At 34.0% G+C, this 21,553-nt stretch overlaps 1 protein-coding gene across 50 annotated transcripts in view; it reads right to left on the bottom strand.

The window, feature by feature from the left end:
* LOC106868181 (disco-interacting protein 2 homolog C) overlaps positions 1–21,553 on the bottom strand; it is a 264,069-nt gene that overhangs the window by 12,275 nt on the left and 230,241 nt on the right. For 30 of the 50 annotated variants that reach the window (XM_089347270.1, XM_089347284.1, XM_089347283.1 and 27 more), the window contains 21 exons: positions 20,396–20,510; positions 20,024–20,163; positions 17,690–17,826; positions 16,830–16,910; positions 15,929–16,056; positions 14,987–15,071; positions 13,811–13,909; positions 13,159–13,291; positions 11,290–11,414; positions 8,023–8,103; positions 7,005–7,128; positions 6,423–6,464; positions 5,200–5,339; positions 4,703–4,864; positions 4,148–4,278; positions 3,451–3,542; positions 2,341–2,417; positions 2,009–2,179; positions 1,220–1,339; positions 419–493; positions 117–291 (listed from right to left, as the gene is read on the bottom strand). In XM_089347270.1, coding sequence (XP_089203396.1) covers positions 117–291; positions 419–493; positions 1,220–1,339; positions 2,009–2,179; positions 2,341–2,417; positions 3,451–3,542; positions 4,148–4,278; positions 4,703–4,864; positions 5,200–5,339; positions 6,423–6,464; positions 7,005–7,128; positions 8,023–8,103; positions 11,290–11,414; positions 13,159–13,291; positions 13,811–13,909; positions 14,987–15,071; positions 15,929–16,056; positions 16,830–16,910; positions 17,690–17,826; positions 20,024–20,163; positions 20,396–20,510 — 2,433 coding nt within the window. The remainder of the gene's footprint in view (positions 1–116; positions 292–418; positions 494–1,219; positions 1,340–2,008; positions 2,180–2,340; positions 2,418–3,450; positions 3,543–4,147; positions 4,279–4,702; positions 4,865–5,199; positions 5,340–6,422; positions 6,465–7,004; positions 7,129–8,022; positions 8,104–11,289; positions 11,415–13,158; positions 13,292–13,810; positions 13,910–14,986; positions 15,072–15,928; positions 16,057–16,829; positions 16,911–17,689; positions 17,827–20,023; positions 20,164–20,395; positions 20,511–21,553) is intronic. The other 20 variants (XM_089347285.1, XM_089347287.1, XM_089347276.1 and 17 more) reach the window with 1 other exon arrangement.

Below are 21,553 nucleotides of genomic sequence, written 5' to 3' on the forward strand. Positions count from 1 at the left end.
ACATTCATTCAAAATTCTTCAAACGTTCACCCAAAATTTGAAGACTAACTTCGTAGTTTAATCTTATTGAAACATATCTACAGAAACATTCTTTTCAATGAATTTAATTATCTTACCTCCGTCAGATTGTGTTAGCTCAGTACGCCTAATGAAGCCAAGGAAACCAGTCCTGGCATAGGAAGTATGGATGTCTCCAGTAGCAAGTTTTGAATCAAAGTGATCGTTGTGCAAAGATTCATCCCCGTAGATACTGTAATAACCAGTGGCATTGTGGGGGCTGCTCACCCAAATCTGAAACAACAGAGACAAACTTAATAGCAGTGTGAAGATGTCTAAGATAAGAAAATATTTACTGAAAACAATCAACAAAGTACAGTAATATGAATCTCCAATTAACTCGAGCTGAAAAAAATCTTACCTCTCCAAGGTGTGAGTCAGCACATTGGCCTTTAGTTTCAGGATTGGCTATTACAACTTTTACTCCTGGAAGAAGCTAGAAAGACAAGAGCAATATTTCCTTATAAGTTGTATCAATATTTGCAATCAGTACATGGAGCAAAACATATGATCCTCTATTTAAAATAAGATACCGCCAGGATACAATATGAATGATAGAAATTGGATGAATCTAAACGAGTTTTTCATGTGCATTCTGCAACACTGCATAAAGTTGAATGGGATTCTTTATAGCTTTGTATGAAAGAAATTTGTGTATATATAATTCTATAAAATATGTTACTTTTAAATTTTACCTTGTTTTTTATTTTTTATTTTTTTTTACTTACCTGTAATTTTAATTTACTTGTAAGGTAAATAACAAGTTCTGCTTAGTTATATTAGTGAATCATTTCACCACTGCGTGTGCTTTTATGTGCAAATGAATTTATTTTGATGTTTTCTTCATACATTTTTGATAGATTTTTCAAACATTTTGATAGATTCATGCAATTTATTTTTATAGTGCATCTGCTTCTTTACCATCAAGTTCAACTAAAATTTAAGTAGTCTTGAGACAAAAATTCCATCACAGATTTATACAAGAACCTTTTGTTGTAGTCCATATACCATATTCATATATCAATAAACAAAAAGTGTTTCATGAACTCAATTTTAAGTTTTTGAATTTAATTTAAACAATGGGTGGACTCTTGTTTGAAATATAGTAACAAAAGGATTCATATAAAAAAAACTTCATAATTCAAAATTAAATCTTGGGTACCTTTCCTGATTCCCGCAAACACAAGCTATGAGGACTTCCTTTCTCAACCAAGGTCACTCTGTCATTCCTGAGAGCACGCAAGTCAACATACACTGTAGATGGTTCAGGACTTGAAGCACCCTGTAAAGAGCAGAAGCAGGCAAAAAAAGGTTAGATTTATGATTAAATTAAAAATAATTAAATTCTTTGTTGTAGATAATGTAAGCCAGTATTCTATGATTAATAACATTGGAAAGATAAATTTGTCAATCAAAAGCAATTGATAAACCCATTATTTTGAAGATGTTAGTCTCGTGTATTTCATTATTGAATTGATCTTAACTTATATTATTCTGTTTCTTGATTATAACATTGTTATGCAAATTATTATTACAAACGTTAGTTTACTCAAAATGCTTATTTAAGTATTCTATATGCATTTTCCATCTGTATATAAACTACATATTCTGGATATGATTGCAAATAAATTTTAATGTGTTCCTATTTACCAACTTTTCAGTTTACATATCCAAATTTGAATCTGTAATATGTAAGCCATAGTGAACATTCAGTTTCCCTATGAAATTGAATATTAAGTAATCAGTTGCTGATGGGATGTAAACAATGCTAATTAACTCAATCTTTTTAAATGAATTATTAGGTAATGTTTTAAATTTCCAAATTTACAGAATTAATGTTGTATACATTAGAATCATCTGGAATTAATTCTATCAAAAGTGCTGGTACACAAACAAGCAGAAAAAGATTTAGAGGAAAATGTTCAAATGTTAGTGAAGACTATTTTCCTACCTGGAGTGCAACTCCAATGCACACTCTGCAACCGAAACTGGTACTAACTGCACGTGGAGCAAGACCAAGGTTGGCAAATAATTTTGTAAATGAAGTGGTTAGTTGAATTCTTGGTCTTTCCTCAGCAATAACACAACATGTTCTCACACAAGACAGATTGATGCCACGGGCCTGAAAATTTAGAAACAATTATTGTTTTAATGAGAGAATATACAAAATAAGAAGGAAATCAATATGTCAATAGAAAGTAGACATATATGACTAAATAATGATTAAAAAGCATTATAATTATTATTGATAATTTAGAAGACAAGAGGAGAAGAGAGACTTACTTTAAGGGCCGCAGTGGATGTTCCCAAACCTTTAGTACAAAGTTCCATAACACCATAGGAACAGAACGTATCACGAGCTAGAAATAGAGTAGACATTACATGTCAGTGCAAAATAGGAAGCTTAAAAGAACGATATAACAAATTAGCCATGTAAATAGGAAAATAATTAAATATAATACGTCTAAGGTTCCTGAAGGTCCAAATTTGCGTATTTCAACATCCAGATTGATGGCACATTTACTTTTGTAGCTGGATACACTTCCTACAGCTAACAATTTTAATGTGGACTAGGAATCGAATGCTTTTAATCATTCCATACACAATAAGACAAACAGGACTACATGCTTTGCTCAGATTCATAATGCAAGTGTTGCTGTAAGGATTATGCTCAGAACTATAATCAATGGTCCTGCACCTTACACTCAGTCATTGACAAAAAGTTAATGAAGAGAAAACAAGAACTTTTACTGAAAGTTAAGAGCTAAAGTTTTGTTAAAGATCAAATTTGCCTAAGTAATTTTTCTATATAAAATTTTCTACATCTAATACAGCTATCTGCCTGATATAACACTATGAAAACTATTTAATTAAATTTTTGAGTCAACAAGAGAATAGTCATTCATGCTGCTAAATACAGAAGCTAAATATCCTTCAATAATACCCTACTATCTTGCAAACAGAGAAGCACAATGGACAACAGAAATACAGATACACCATACCTGAAAATAAAATTAGATAGTTACTGCTAGCATGCTTTTGATAATTAGGTCTACCTAATTAGGGATGGTCTAAAGCTTAACATAAATGTTCTGACAGCAACTGCAACTGGACCATTAACTATTACTAATAGAAAAGCTGCTAATAAAACAGCCACACTACTTATTGTCACATCGTTATTTGCTATCACATTACTTACTAATATAATAATGCTATTACTTCCTAACAGGACAATCACATGGCATATAGAACAGTCACATTACTTGATTTGCTTAATATAACAGTCATATTTTCTTACAGAAATCCAGATTGTGTCAAGAGTAGGAGTTTCATGTGAAACTCTTTATAAGCAAATGATAAAGTTCAATAAAACTAAACAAAATAAATTCTTACTTTTGTAGTTATGGACAGCAGTTAACCATACTGCTGGGTTGGCTTCCACTTCTGATGGGGGAATCAATATGGAATGGTGGCCAGAATAAATGCTGGGAAAATGAAACAAAGAACATCAAAACAGTGAAGATATACAACTAAGAAAATAACTCAAGATATAACTGTGTGTCTATAACATTTGAAAAGGAGCAAATTTACAGATGTTTTATATCTAAGGTAGCAGGAAGAAAATTTGCTGAGATGATGATGATGATGAAAAGGGCAAATAGCAAATAAATAATTTTCTTCTTCTTTTTTAAGGACTTTCGAGCGAGATCGTTGCCAGTGCCCCTGGACTGGCTCTTGTGCGGGTGGCACATAAAATACACCATTTGAGCGTGGCCATTGCCAGTACCGCCTGACTGGCCTTCGTGCCGGTGGCACGTAAAAGCACCCAGCTGTAGAAACTCTGCCAAATCAGATTGGAGCCTGGTGTAGCCATCTGGTTTCACCAGTCCTCAGTCAAATCGTCCAACTCATGCTAGCATGGAAAGCGGACGTTAAACGATGATGATAATGATGATAAGGAAATAAAAATTAAAATGTTTATCAATATCACCATTGATTTAGTGACAGCTTTCCCCACACTAACAATAATTTATCAACTGTTAAGTAAAACTTACGCAAGGCTTATAAAGTGAATTGCACATGTACTTACCTACTCAAACACCATAACACAAAGCCGAGACCACAGTACGGGTCAAGGCAGAGGGCTACGTCTCTGGAGGGATACAGCTCACATTGGAGTTTCTGAGATCGACAAAGAGCTGTGGCAGCAGCATGAGACATCTAATATGTAATAAATATAGATAAAACATTATTGATCAGAGATATAAGTAAATACAAGAAAGTATTCAATTATATTGTAATATTTTATTAACTTTTCCAAGGCTTTACCATCAATTCCTATGAAGTACTCAAATCATATAAGTTTTACGGTATTTAAAGAATTTCATTCAGTATGTGTAAGTGAGTGTATCATTTTATAAAACCTAGAATTTCTGAGTGAATTTAAATAAAAATACATTAATATGTATTTAGAGAAAATTGAATGATATATGAAGCAGAACATTTTGGTGATACTCACCTCAGTACAGCGATTCAAACAGACATGTTATCATTAGGGAAAATATATGTCTGCATGCGTGTGTCTGTGTGCACATGCAAAAATTATATTTTTGACATTTATTAAAAGAGAAAATAAGAGTCTTACCTTGACTCCAGCAAGCATTCCTGTAGTTGACACACTGAAATCGAGGTAACAGAGCATCTCAGGTGTAGGTGCACGGTAGACAACTGATAATTTCTTCTTGCCAAGGTCATCAGTATCTAAGAGCTGAGGCCAAGTCTTGGGATCAACAACAGCACCTGCTTCCTGTTAATGAAACCAAGAACAAACTTTGTCAATAATGACACCACCCTTATATATAGCTTGTTAAAAATGGACTTACAACTTCTGAACTATTTTCATTTGTATTAACTAGGAACAGACTATGTATATGGACACCCACTTGCCAATTTTACATATTATCTCAGTACATAAGTAAAACAAATGAACAAAGAGATAACTGGTAGAGACAGACACAAACAAAAGCATATGGATGCCAACACAATGTTGGGCTATGTGAACAATTTTTAGAGGCAAAGTGTCAAAAATCTATCCAACAAGCTACAAGTATATTAAAGTGAAACAGAGAAAGGATTACTTACTTTACTTTTCAGCAGTTTAACAATAGGGTTATTTGTAAGGATTGCCACAGACTTGCTTACTTCAACAATCATTCTAACTGTGGGTAGGGTAGTGGCTACATTCTGTGGGTGTGGTGGTCTTATTGTAACAGGGACACAACCTGGAAAGAGAACAAGGAATACTTTAGGACTTTTCCTCCAAGGCACATTTGAAAAGAAACTGTGGGATGTGGACTTTTCTCGAACTGTCTCAATCTCTATATCAAAAGTGTAATGCTAACTTTACAAAATACACTTTTTCTAGACTAAATTCTTTGGAATTTTCACATAATACTGCTCACTGAGAATTTATTAAAAAAAAAAAAATTTTTTACATAGACACAAGGTCTTGCATTTTTAGTGTGGTGGTGGTGGTGGAACAGATTGTTGCACTGAAGCTAGTATTTAACTGGTTCTTTATTTTATAAACTTCAGAAAGATGAAAAACAAAGTAGACTGTAGTAGGAATTGAACTAAAAAAAAAATAAAATAAAGAATCAGATCAAATGCTGCAAGGCATTTCTTCCAGCTCTTTACATCTTTAGCTTGACACTCTAATGATTCTGCCAATCCACTACCCTTAATAATTTCTAATTTAGGCACAAAGCCAGTAATCTTGAGGACAGAGGTAATTTGATTAAATCAACCACCGATACTTTATTTTATCAACCCTGGAAGGATGAAAGCAAAGTTGACTTTGGTGGGATTTGAAATTAGAATGTAAAGAGCTAGAATAAATATTACAAGGTATTTTGTTTGATACTTTAACAAACCTGCCAATCCCCCACCAGAATACTGTTTCTAATTTAGCACAAGGCCAGCAAGTCTGAATTTGATACATGACTAAAAGAATAAAAGGCAAACTTGGCCATGGCAAGATTTGAACTCTGAGTATGAAAAGCTGTAACTAAATACTGCAAAATATTTCTTCCAATGCTCTAATGATTCTTCCAGCGAAATAACAATAACAATAATAATAATGCTGATAATGATTTCTAACATTGGTACAAAGCTCCAAACTTTGAGAAAGGGTTACAATATATTTAAACAACTCCATTACTTAACATCAATAATATGCAAGCCAGTGAGGTAACTTCTATGCAAGCAATTAACCTGCAAGATATAGAAGATCGGGTGCCTGCAAATTCTGGGTTTACATAGCAACAATACTACAATAACAAGCACAATGTGAACTCTTTACTTACCCACAAAAAGGCAGCCATAAAATGCAGTAACTAAGTCCAGCCCTATTTAAAATAAAAGAAAAAATATTAAGAAAAGTATTACTGTAATTAGTGGTTAATGGTAAACATTTTAGTTGTATATATGGGGTACGCATAATGATTGATAGATTAATGCAATCTTTAAAGATATATATATCAGGCGCAGAAGTAGCTGTGTGGTAAGTAGCATGATTACCAACCACATGGTTCCAGGTTCAGTCCCACTGCGTGGCACCTTGGGTAAGTGTCTTCAACTATAGCCTCGGGCCGACCAAAGCCTTGCAAGTTGATTTGGTAGACAGAAACTGAAAGAAGCCCGTCATGTATATGTATATATATGTGTGTTTGTGTTTGTCCCCCCAACATCGCTTGACAACCGATGCTGGTGTGTTTACGTCCCCGTAACTTAGTGGTTCAGCAAAAGAGACCAATAGAATAAGTACTAGGCTTACAAAGAATAAGTTCTGGGGTCGATTTGCTCGACTAAAGGCGGTGCTCCAGCATGGCCACAGTCAAATGATTGAAACAAGTAAAAGAGTAAAGAGAGTATCAGCATTTACTTACCTGGTGGGTAAACCAAAGCTACATGGTCTCCTGTGTTGAGACGACCCTTCTCCATCAGTAGGCAACCAATACGTTCAGCCTTCTTATGTAATTGCGAGCAAGTCATCACAAGTGCAGGCTGCACCTAGAAAGAAGAGAGAATAAAAGACTTATAATAGGAGAAAAAGAAGAATTGCAGCTGACTATGGAAAGGCAGTTTGAAATTACACCCTGGACTGGCTCCCGTGTAGGAGGCACGTAAAAAACACCTTTTTGAGCGTGGCTGTTGCCAGTACCATGTGACTGGCCCTCGTGCCGGTGGCATGTAAAAGCACCCACTACACTCTCGGAGTGGTTGGCGTTAGGAAGGGCATCCAACTGTAGAAACTCTGCCAGATCAGATTGGAGCCTGGTGCAGCCTTCTGGCTTGCCAGTCCTCAGTCAAATCGTCCAACCCATGCTAGCATGGAAAATGGACGTTAAACGATAATGATGATGATGATGATGATGAACAAAATCTCCATCAACCGGGAACAAACTAGGCTGTACAGAAAGAAGTGTACCATATACAAAGTAGCAGATTGAGCATCACAGAGTTGCTAATTCAATGCAGTCTCAATGAAAACACTCAGGATCACTGTAGCTGATGGAGTAGGAGAAGTTAAAAAAACAAATGTATAAGCATACATCAGAAGAGATAAGCAAATGTAATAACAGAACTGTATAAAATGCACACAAGCTACAGTCCATTGGAACTAAGAGACATGTTGGCACTTCAATATGAAAGATTTCACTGCACAAGGATTAGTATCTTCTCAGCAGTATATGACCTCTTGATTTCTTACGCTGTGAACCACAAATTGGATAGAAGCTTTTAGTACTAAATCATTTGCTACTATTGGAACCATCTCAAAGAATACAAGGTTCCAAGATCAGAGGAAACAAACACCCCGTTTCTCTTTGTCCTTTTGAGTTCAAAACATTAAACAATATTTTAAAGGTTTTATTTTAATGTAGAACACTAGTAATGTGCTTGTACCTTTGAATTGAGCAAAGTGAAAACAATATGATCTGGGTTTGATTGTGACCGCCATCGAAGGATCTCTGTCAGGAATTGATGCTGCAAAAGAAAATAAATGCACAATTTAGTATATATTAACTATAACTGGTTGTTACAATATATATTCAAATTATCAAAGAGAAAATTGATAAAGTGAGATATGAAAAGAAATACATATGCATGGTAATGAGTTAGGAAATGATTAAAAGAAAACAATATCAAATGAAAAGAGAGTACAGACACAAGAAAGTTGAGGTTGTTGCTGTTATTTAACCTACAGTGCAACCATGATTCAGAACACATATGATTAAAAACATTCTGTCAATAATCATTTCATCTTTTTAGTTATCTAGGACTATATTAGGCTAATGTGCATTTCTATATTTATGAATGCAGGGTATGATATGAGGGATATTTCAGTGCTACTTATAGTCAAGTGACCATAAGAGAGACTCATTAGTTGTAAATGAAATGCCAACAAGCAAATATATCAAACACAATCAAGTCAAGAAATAACCTTCGAATCACACTCTATAATCTTAAATAAGGACAATGAACATTATATAATGTCTTATCCTTGCAAAAAATGAGATGGTTATAGTTGGAATTCCTTTGATAATAAGTCTGCTTGATCACAGTTGACAGCAACAAGAAATCAAAAATGAGAAAGCAACAAAAGACATTAACCCTAAACAGCTACCAACTGTCCAACCCATGCCAGCATGGAAGATGATGATGCAGCACTACCTCACTAAGGAGTATAGTTTTCATATATAATGCCTCAGTGACTCCTTTAATCACAATCATCTCAGATTAGATTCAAAAGAAAACCATTCAGCAAATTGCTCAACTTCTCTTAGATGACGGTAAATCATTGTACTATATCTTCTCTTTGCCATCTTAGGATTGCTATAATAAATTTTGTTCAACTTGCCAGTTACATTTCCCATCTACTATGCCTGATGTATTTCTCCTGTTTCTCTGATGCTTGTCACATTATTTTTCTTTCTCCTTTAACCTGGCATTTAAAATGACTAATGCCAAATATATTTATGGTACAGTTATTGCAAGCTGTTTAAGTCCTATATTAACTTCATACAATTAAAACTTAACCCAATAAAATGTTTAAGAGTAGAGCTTTTGGAGGAATCCATTCTATTTAATGATGGCAATGTACACAGCAGTGTAACCTAGGTGTACAGAAGGTAGTGTTTTCTTTATACTGGAGCTAGAGTGAGAAATAAGAAAATATAGATCTCATACTTTAGATGTTGTGCCATATGAAATGGAGTTATACTCCAGATTTGATGATGTTATTGCTCAAGTCCAAGTCAATAATGATCAAAGTGTTCCAGCTATACCTCTCCCATCTTATTTTCAGACAATGTATCTAAGACTATTCTCTAAATTTTATATTTCCTTTCTGAAGATGGTACTTTTGATGTTTCATATATATATATATATATATATATATATATATATATATATATATATATATATGTATAATAATAATAATATTAGGGACAAAATCCAAAATTACAGGTAAAAACTCAATTAAAATCAATTTATAAAATATAGTGGATTTTCATCAATGAGTTCTTGAAACTTGGTTCTTTTCCCTAAAACTATATATATATATATATATATATATATATATATATATATCATCGTTGTCGTTTAATGTCCACTTTCCATGGGTTGGACGGTTTGACTTAGGGCAAGCAAGCCAGAAAGCTACAATAGGCTCCAATCCCATCTGGCAAAGTTTCTGCAGCTGGATGCCCTTCCCAACGCCAACCACTCTGACAGTGTAGTGGGTGCTTTTTACATGCAACCGGCATGAGGGCCAGTCAGGTGGCACTGGCAATGACCACACTTGAAAGGTGCTTTTTACGTGCCACAGGCACAGGACCAGTTAGATGGCACTGGCATTGACCATGTTCGAATGGTGCTTTTTACGTGCCACTGGCAGGGGTGCCAATCAAGTGGTACTGTCATTAGCCATGACAATGACTTCACTTATTTCAACAGGTCTTCGCAAGTGCAGTTTATTCCCCAATGATTGAAGGGTACTCTTAAATGGGCTGGTTATGCTGCACTGGCATAGGCCATGGGTTATGGTCTCACTTGGCTTGCTGGGTCTTCTAAAGCACAGCATATCTCCAAAGGTCTCAGTCACTTGTCATCACCTCGGTGAGGCCCAACGTTTGAAGGTTGTGCTTCACCACCTCATCACGCTAATTTAAATATAAGTTACAACAGGGATGAAGTGAACATAGTGGGAACATCATCATCATTATTTAACGTCCCTTTTCCATGCTGGCATGGGTTGGATGGTTTGACTGAAAACTGCTAAGCTGGGGAGCTGCACCAAGTTCCAATCTAATGTCAACCACTCCAAGAGTGTAGTGGGTGCTTTTTACAAGCCAGTTACGCAACACCAGTATTGACCACAACTACGATCTCACTTGGCTACACGTAATGTAAACAAACTCTAATGTATGAGAAAGTCTTAAAAGAATTTCAATGAACACTATGTGACAGAACTTCCATAAAATGCCATAACTGATCTTGCCAGTCAGAACAGAGTGATTTGAAGACTATAGTATATACCACTGTCTATTAATGGTAGCTTATAAGTCTCCTCAAAGGAGAGTTGGTAGTCTTAACATAAGTAAAGTATTGCAGCCTTTAAATTGCTGTTTGAAAATCATTGAAAACAAAAGCAGCAAAACTTTAGAATACACCTTTAGGAACACTGAGGGAAAGGTTATTGGAAAGCAAACTCTCTCTCTCTAATAGTTTCCTTTTAAAAAATAGATGGATATCTATTGAGATTAAATAATTGAATGTAAGATAATATATAGAAATTGTTCTTGAAATAGAGCAATCAGATAAGCTGGGAAACTACTAATATGGGATATAGTGATACTATTTAACAAAATTAGTCAACCTGGACTCTTGAAATGTTAAGATTATGTTGAGATACAATTTAGAATTTTTTTCACACTAAGTGTAAAGGGTGTTTATAGATTGGAGAAAAGAGAGCTGAATGTATTTAATGGCCACTTTGTTGTTGTTTGATGTTTGCATGAGGAAATACACAAAATGCACACCTCTCCCACCAGTCTAAGAAGCCCTGTAAAGGGTTATGGACACTGCCATCCCTTCTAGCTAAAAAATGGGAAAAAAGGAAGGAAAGAATGCAGTTCTGAAAATGAAATGAAGCTTCTTAAATAAATTTACCTTCTTTCCTTGGTCACCATCTTCTTCACAGTTGAGAAATTCACGACCTTGGGCCCAGGCTAGCCGCATGCCTTGAACGATATTCCCAACATGAACTGCTGAAGGGGTGACATCTGCAAGAGAACCTATTATAATTAATGGGACAACTAAAATATAGTTTATTAGTCCAACGAAAAGTCATATTAGTATTACTAATTACAATAAAACAAGGGAGAAAGACAATTAAAGCAATACAAACACATATATCAAGAAAACATTGTATTCATGAAGCAAACTTATCTAAATATAGAGGGTTAAATTTTATGATATAATAAAGTCAGTATGATCAAAATGGACAAGGTTGGTTTTGGTTCAGTTCAGAGACTCTTAGAATAATGATAAAAGGGGAATCATTCTTATTTTCTAGCATTTTGTCTTCTGTGGATTTAGGTAGACTATTTTATATAGGTTAAGCAAGAGCAGTAATGCCCTTCAAGAACCTGTTAGATTGAAGTTACTAATTTATTCCTGAACAAATATCAAATAATTCAGATTATATGTTATGGAGGTTATTTTCTTATTAAAAGTTCAATGGCTTTGAAAACATCATACAAGATTATTAGTTTCAGCCTTGTTACATTATTGTGTTCTAATTACACCCCTTAAGACAAACTAGCTACAATATAGATACAAGGACAGGTATGTAAGTGTCCAAAGAAACCATGTGTGAAGGGGCAGTGGTATGTTTCAAAATCCCCATCCTATGGAAGAACTTGAACATCTCCAGGTTATTTAAATCTACATTGCAGACTGCAAGGAGGCAACTGTTAACTGCAATGGTCTATATTCGTAGTTTCTAACCAAAGCAGCAACATTCCATTAGATGCATGTAGGAGACACCATGTGTATAGAGAAGTAATTTTCTTAGAGATAAAATATTTAAACCAGCTACAATATTTCTATCATAAACACAATTTCAAAAGATCTTTGCTGAGATTAAAAATATGATGAATAGGACACTGAATTATCAGTAAGCAAAAGCACAACTGATAAGACACCATGATCCAATATAATTTTATTTTATAAATCCTTGCTTTCTTTAGTAATTTCCATAACATAGAGGTCACTAGTCAAGCAAACATTCAAAAAGAGGCACATCTGGGATGGGATAATAAACAACCAAAACAAATGAACTTGTGTTTAACCAAAATAATCGGCTTTTTTTTTTTTTTTTTGCAAAAAGTTGAGAACCACTGGTTAGATAAATAATAAAGATAAACAAAGTTAGAAGAAATAATGCAAATCTTTCTTTAAAAACAACAAAAGCAAAAAATTTGAAATAAGATACAGATGATTTAAGTAAGGTTAGAGATAAATAAGTGGTGAAAGGCAATACTAGTCTCGTTAGCTGATTTTAGTTTAATAAAATAAGCAAAAATTGAGGTTGAAGTAAGAGCTCATTATGGCATCGAAGTATAGGCTAAAAATATGAAAACACATCACATAATTCACTCAATTATTTTTAAAAATAGAAAATGATCTACAAAACAGAAGTAGAATAATTTGTAAAAATAATAACAATAAGTGACAAATTGAAGATAATAATATGTTTTCATTTCTAGCTGTTTTGCACTGTATTAGAAAGGATGTCTTTTAATCTTTTGTGTTCTTTTACTATTAATAACTGAATCTATGAGAATGTAAAACAATTGCATATATATTATTGAAGCAAGATGTTGAACTAAATATTAACTGCTATTTTATGAGATAGGATTTGTATCAATATTGCTATTAGAATTAACTGAGCGAAACAATGTAATACACATCAAACACAATGGTAATGTAATACTATCAAACTCATGCAAATGATTTTATGAATTGTAATCTCACCTGGATGGTGTTCTCGAGGTTTAGGCAAGTTTGTTACACATGTGTGGGGACACATTAGTACGTTGGCAGGATGTAAGCAACCATCCAAAAATTTGGCCTTTGTCTCATAAAGATGGATGCCACCAAGTGGGGTCTAAAAGACAAATTACATGATTAATATACTTATATTTATATATATTGATACCACTGATATCAATTTTTTTATTTAATGACAAAAAACTGAACAAGATAATGAGAGTATGTAGTCTCAAATACTGGTTTACTAAATTGTAAAAGTTAATATCCTTTAATGTCATTTAAAAATATTGTTAGAAAAATATTAGACAAAAGTAAATTGTCAATTAAATCTTTAAAAAACACTTTTTAAGAATACATTTGCAACTACTTTTATAGGGCAAAAATGAAAAAAACAGTTGACTGAACTCTGATTTCAGTTACTTGTTTTGTCAACTCTGAGCTGAAGTGAACTTCATGCCGTGAAGTAACCAAGCAATATAGAAAATGAATCCAAAATGTACTCTTCACAGTACTAATCAATAAGAATTAAGTAACAAATACTAATTAATAAAGACTTTATAAATGTAATATGAAATTGACATTGTTGATAAAATTAGAGGAGATATTGAAGGTTCAAAGAAGTGAAGTTATTTACCTTTGGCAGGTAATTAGGGGGCACTAGAGCTAAGCAATACACCCCAACTTGGTGGATGCTATCTACAGCCTGTAGAACACGACTCATCCATTGGAAACTCTGTGAAAAAAAGAAGGAAATATGAAGAACGTCAAGTATAATATCACTATGAGAGATAAACTAGAAATACTGCACCAATATAACAAAAATCATAAAGAAGTTAGAAACAAATATAGAGAAATAATTCATAATATTTATGTACACTTATTCACTCTAAACTCATTGAGTACCTAGAGTATATGAATTTTTAATAAAGAACCAAAGAGTTCAAAGCTGACAAACATTATATTATATTCTCATGTAAATCCCTTAATGCAATAAATTTCCCATTTGATGTTTAAATGATTAATCCTAAAAATGAATATAAAATTTTTGGAAATATCTGCCCTGAAAATAATGGAAATATATCCATATGTTTACTGAAATTTTAAGATAAAGACATTTAAAAAAGATGTAGGGAGGTTGGACAAGAAAAGAGCTCATCTAAAAACCTATACAGGGCTTCTTAAAATTGATTGAGTAAAGTTTTGTGCTACATGAGCTTGAATGTAAGGAAGGGATGCTCAATTCAGAAGATTATGTTCAACTTCACAAATTGATATTATCATCAGTTTTTTTCCAAACAAGAAATGACATTTCTGAAAAATTTCTTATTGTACCTCTTGTAGCATGTATATGATGCTAGGTATTACATATTTTTATTTAATGTTTACAAAGAAATGAAAAGCTTCAGACAATTATCTTAAGGTTTAGAATGAAATGAAATGATTAACATATATATATATTAGTGTTTATGATAAATACTTTTTAAATAAATTATTAACCTCTAAAAAATGGATAAAGTGGGTGCAGGTGGTGAAAGTGTATCACTTAACCTGCCATTTCATATCACTTAACCCCCCGCCATTTTTCTGTTGAAATACACTACAATGTTTCAAATAATTTTAAAAATAAGAATTAGTAAAATAACAGTCAAAATTAAATTGGTGGTTAGGATATGGATTAACATGAAATTTTGGCGAAAAGTTTAAATTTAGATTACTTTAAAGTGTAATATTTAAATTACAAAACCAGGGGCAGTCTCAGGAAGGCTCATATTTTTGATATGAACCTTCCTGAGTTAAAGAATTTGCTTACTTCTTCTTCTGAGCAATCAGGTCTTTGTTCAGCAATAATCACAATTCTTTCATCTTTCAGAACATTTATAGAAAAGACCGCAATTCTAGAATAAAAGACAAATGAAATAATACTTTCACATGGTACAGAGGTGTGTTCATGAAAGATATTACAGTATTCCAACCTTTAACAAGTATTACAAGTAATATTTTAATGTTCTTCTGTTTCATACAAAGTTATTCTCTGTCTGTATCTATATAACTGCTCTGACAATAAAAATAGTTGTTTCTTACATAAGTACAAGACTTATAAATTTTAAGTTACGGGAAGAAGTTCCCATGTCTAATGGTGGAGGGAGCCTATGGAAGAAGCTGAACCAGGAAGACATAGAACAAAGTGGTGAAGCATGATCTTTGAACGTTGGGCTCATGGAGGCTATGACAAGTGACTGAGACCTTTGGTAATATACCGTACTTGAGAAGACCTGTCAAGCTAAGTGAGATCACAGTTGTGGCCGATGCCAGTGTTGTGCTGGTGGCACATAGAATGCACCCACTACACTCTTAGGGTGATTGGCATTAGGAAGGGCATTCAACTGTAGAAACCATGCCACAGCAGATTGGAACCTGGTGCAGCTCCCCAGCTTGCCAGTTTTCAGTCAAAACATCTAACCCATGCCAACATGGGAAATGGATGTTAAATAATGATGATGATGATGAAGATGATTGTTAATATAATGTAGTCCTGGCTTACTTTCATTTGTAATGACCATTCCCTATATTATCAACCATAGATGAATAAAAAGTGTAAAGTTTATTGACAGTTTAACAACAGAAAAAGATGTAACTAAATATTGCAATGCAAATAATGTGATGTTCTACAGTGTTGGCCAGATCTATTTCTGCCAGATCTCATCAATAATGAATATGAAGCCAATGTAGAAAAATATAAATATATATTTACCTTCCTCTATAGATAAATTTCATTGGTTCAACAGCTAAAACAGTGGCAATAATATCATCTGTATTATGTCTTCGCCCAGATACCGTCATTAATCCTTCTTTACTTCCACATACAAAGACTAACCCCCCCTGAAAAAAAAAAAAAAGATATTAAAAATTAGTATTTGAAAAATTACAGCACTAACTCAGGCAAGCAGAAATAGTTATAAAAGAATTAGCATTCACACTCATAAGACTTCTGATAGAAAACTAATTTTAGAGAATCGTATAACAAAAGTAAAACAATAGTAATTACAGTATTGTTCAAGAAGTGGATGAGGTGTGTGTGAGAGAGAGAGAGAAAGAAAGAGAGAGAGAGAGGGAGAGAGAGAATGCATGTAGGGTGGGTATTAGATTTTATTTAAAAAATTGGCTTCCTTACAAACTCATGTAAAAAGACAAGAGTTCTTCATTTTGTTATGCTATTTCTCTTGCAAATGTTTGAAACAACATGTTTCTAATTGCATGTTTTCAAATGAGTCCATTAGTCGCTTTTATTTTAGAAAAGCAAGAAAATACCATCTCCAACAAATGATAGGATTGAGTGGTACTAGTTGACTATGGTTGAAGGCACTGGTGTCATGCAGGACTCAAGATTGACTTCTATTCTTATACACATTTTGTGTATTGTTGCCTTTCTTTTCTACACACATGCACCAAACATCATAAATAAATACAAAAAAAAAAAAAATCCACCATAATTTAATGTGTAACTCATGTTGATGGTTTACGATGTTAAAACAAGCACTTTAATATGATTTAAAGAGATTGTTTCAACTGTTGTTGCAGTATACAAAGTTCACTTTTGGAAAAAGTATCACAAATATACAGAAAAAGGATTTCAATCAAAACCAAATACTTACGGGGCCTAAAAATCCTAACAAGCCTGTCCGAACAAACATTTTATCCCCTATCGGTCGGCCATCACTTCGTAGTGGTTGAACCTACAAGATGATACAACAGCATTAGAAAAGGAGACAATCAACTGAAAAAAATAAATAATATTAACAATAATGTTGACCTTCATTGTGAGACTATCTCTTGAGATCAACCATTACCACATTTTTAGTTTTTCCTCCTCTGCAGGTTCTCTCAATATGGATTACTTGACCTATATATTTATGCAACAATCACTCCTTCATATGATTTACATGTGTACAGCAGTTCAATCTTCTCTCATGCATGCTATATCTGATTTCTTTTAGTATCAATTTTTCTCTCTAGGCTCATTTGTGCTCCATGATTCATGTACACCAGCATTATACATTTAGCAAAGCATATCACATTTCCAAATCCTCCACGTTCAATATGCATATTTTTCTATCATGCAACAGTGTACTCTACACAAACACTATACAATCTGCCCTGATTTGGAGAAGGAATCCATTTGTTGCCAACTGAGTTAAAAGCTTCTTGAATGTTTACTGCATTTACTCTGCTTACTATACTTTCACAACACCATAGCAAATAATATTTGATAGAAAATTCAATCATATTCTAAAAGACAGTACAAAAGTACTTCAATACAAAATACGAAGACCATATTCTTAGCAGCAAGTGTTATAGTAGCAATGTTCAAGATTACATGAACACACAACAGAGATCCGAGAATTGCTATATTACAGATCAATTTAATAACTGAAATAGGTTACTCTGAGATAATGGACATTTAAATGTTAAGATAAAAAATTTAAAGATAAAAGTGAAGAAAGCAATACCTCACCTGGAATGTATTACTGCTGAGTCCTTGCAGCCCCCAATAGCTACCTCCAGTGTACCCAGCATATACACAGAGTTCACCAACTTCATCTGTTTTACACAAGTAGGGTAGCCCCTCAGTTTTTATAACCACCATAACAGCTGCAGGAAAGAGAGAAAATAGGTATTTGTTAGCTGTATATTAAGAATATTTCTCTCTAATACAACATAATGAACTACTACTTCCATGAATATCAGAAATTACTGAAGAGTTGTAAAATAAACATAAAGGCAATTTCTAATTATTTTATTTAGCATACTTTCTCTAATGTATATCATAGTTTCAGTAATGAAATGGAATTTAATTTTGGAGTAATGAATAAAAAAAATAATCTCTGCAAACAGGTGATGATAAGGAGAGGAATTTACTTTTTATAACAGGACTATGCTAATACTTAAAACAGATAAAATCATGGAGGAAATGTAAAGGCAACAGCATTATAAAACTAGAGGACCCAGATATACAAAGAGTTAAAGTGGTTAAAGCTATGTGGATGGATACCTTTTTATCAGATAGCATTTAACATCTTGTTTGAAAAAGTGCACAATTACAAAGGGTGTCAGTTTTTTTTGAGGACACATCTTTCAAGAGTTCTAACTTTCTTCTTAAATGGTGTCAGGCATTAGGCTGACTCAGCAAATGAAAAGGCACATTTGTAATCATTGTCTTAAAAGCATAGCAGAGCGATACAGAGTTAGCTTACTTCCTGAAAGTTGCTTGATCTGTCATTGTCAAAGTTTGAAAGGAGCTGAAAGATGTTGACAGGGACCCAACACCAGCAGCTAAATGCAAAATGCATGCACAGGATCCCAATACCATTAGAACACATAACTTTGTGCAAAAAGCCCAAGAAATAATTGATGAAAACCCTGGAAAGTCAATCAGAGCCATTGCAAAGGACCTCGAAGTTTCAGAATGCACCATTAGAAGAGTTGTGTATGAGGTCATCTGGTACAGGTCATATGTGATGCAGAGGGGTCAGTTCATGTCAGTTGTGACAAAACAGAATAATTCAGTCCATGCAAAGTGCTTGCTAAACAAGCTAAAACATCAAGAGGCTGGAATACTTCGGTTTTTCTCTAATGAGAAAAACTTTGATCACAATCAAAAGGTAAGCTGAAGGAACAACAAATGGTTATACAGAGACCCAAATGAGGCTCCAACAGTCATGCATATTAAGTTCCCAGCAACTGTGAAGGTCCCGGGAGTTGTTAGCAACAAGAGAGATGTCATGACTTGTCCATTTTTTCACAGGGCGTAAGAATCAATATTGCTGTCTACACAGGAGTTGGAAAAAATTGTGAGGCCCTGGATTGATAGAGTACACAACAGAAAACTGTACATCTTCCAACAAGGACCATCCAAGTGTGGATGCATGCCTATCTCCTTGATCAAGTTCTCCCAGAAACATGGCCTCCTTTGCTCACTTGACCTCAATCCAGTGGACTATTACACGTAGGGCATAGTCAAGAGAGAGGTCAATCAACAACCCCATAACACCATACAATCTCTCAAGTCTGCCATAACCAGCATCATGTCAAAAATTGCTAAGATCATCTGATTCAGGCATGTTAATGCTTCTAACCCTGTATTGAAGCAGCCTTTAATGCTAATGGTGGATTAATTGAATAGGTGTGATAAAAGGATTCTCAAGATTATTTGTATCAATTTGTTTTCAAATACAGTTTTTCTTCAATGAGTTATGCATTTTTTTCTAAATTCATACAAATGACCTCAAAAAAGTGATGCACCCTTCATTAGCTCAATTCTTTTCATTTTAGAGTTTAATACAAATGACAGAGATGGTAGTAGCCACAGCTCACTTACTAGAACTAGCTAAAGAGAATTAGTTTGGATGGATTAGAAGGGAGATTAGTTATGTAAGAATGAATTAGAAGTATGATATAATTATATCAGATAAGGACTATACAAGAGTAAGATAAAAGAGTATACACTATCAGTAGAAATGGTTAGAACTTAAGGCAGATGACAAATAAAAGCTTATTTAAACAGAAATAGCAGGAAACTGACAGAGAAAAGAATGGTGATATGAGACAGTATGGAAAATATATGTACGCTCCTACAGAATGATGTTTACTCTTCAAAATTTCTGTGAATTAGAACAGAAAAAAATAGTCTATGAGAGTTTTCTTTTTCCATTTCATCCATAATACCTATTTTTCTCAAGTGCATCCATTTTGAGTTATCCCTGGATTTTCCTTATCCCTCCCTCTATCTCTAAATTAACTAAACTTTATTGAAAACAAAATAAAAACAGAAAATTTTAAAGTTACTTACCACCAGGCATAACCTGGCCACAGTCCTGTAGTGTAAGAGATGTCAGGCTGTTCTCACTATCAACTCTAACTACTCCAAAACTCAGGCCTTGCATTGACAGGATACCTCGGCCAGAAGTAGTGCTTCCTGTTTTTCCAGGTCTACAATAGATAATTGCCGTTTTGTTTTAATCTACTGAAACTACAATATTTGTAAAAATTTGTAATATTACATAACATTATCTGTTAGAATAAAATCTCTCTCTGTAAAATCAGGCAAAGGAAATTGAAACACATTTTAAAGTAAAGAAACTGATTCAAGAGAAGATAGCTAACACTATCAGAGCTGTAAGAAAGAAATGAAATCTAAGACAGATGTTAAACCATAGCTTACCTTCGAACTGATACAGTAAGAGCTTCACAAGATCCAGCACATGGACATATACTCTCAGGCTTCAAACCTTTTGATTGGAATACACTCAGGAAAGAATCACAGGAGGTTAGAGACCCTTTTGGAAGAAAAATTAACTGAGTGTAAGATATGATAAAATAATAATTATTATAATTATTAGAATACAAAAATAATGTAAACTACATTATGTGAAGAATTTGTGCAAGCAATGGACATCACACTCTCTCGTCCCACTTGAATTTACACACTGCACTCACTTCTCGTTATCACATTTGAGTACAAAACACACTTGGTCCCAAACTTTTAAACCTAGAAATTAGAGATGTACAGTATATATTAGAAATAAGTGTTATCCATTTACCCAAGAGCAAGTTAATGGCCATATTTAGAATGGTATAAATGTTCAAGCTAACTGATATGTAATGAAGACTAAGTCTTTGATAAGGATAAGACATTAAATGTGCATTATACAAGCGGAAGTCAAAAATGATCTACACTTTTCCCATAACATATCTTTATTATTGTCACATTGCCTTCTGTGCATGCATGCTTATAGCTGGTACTATTGTGGTCACACAAACAAAATTTGAGCCTGATCGCGCCATTTTTCTTTCTGGTTTTACAGTGCAAGCATGGCTGTTCCACTAGCAATGTGCACCAAAGAAGAACAAAGAGCAGTGATCTAATTTTTCTGGTTGGTAGGTGAGTCAGGATGTCTGTCAACCTCCACTACTGATGAGAAGATTCAGCAAGCTCAGGAGATGGTAATGGTGAACCAGTGAGTTATCATCAATGAGGTAGCTTGTTCTCTGCAGATTAGACATGGTTCTTATTTCTTTATTGCCCACAAGGGGCTAAACATGGAGGGGACAAACAAGGATAGACAAAGGGATTAATTCGATTACATTGACCCCAATGCATAACTGGTACTTAATTTATTGACCCTGAAAGGATGAAAGGCAAAGTCGACCTTGGCGGAATTTGAACTCAGAACGTAACGGCAGACAAAATACCGCTAAGCATTTCGCCCGGCATGCTAACGTTTCTGCCAGCTCGCCGCCTTTTAGACATGTTTCTGCCTATCAAATCATTCACAACAAGCATGACTTCCATAATGTCTGTGCAAGATGGGTGCCAAGA

The sequence above is a fragment of the Octopus bimaculoides genome, chromosome 2 (genome assembly GCF_046866305.1).
Source record: "Octopus bimaculoides isolate indiv1 chromosome 2, ASM4686630v1, whole genome shotgun sequence".
NCBI lineage: Eukaryota > Metazoa > Mollusca > Cephalopoda > Octopoda > Octopodidae > Octopus > Octopus bimaculoides.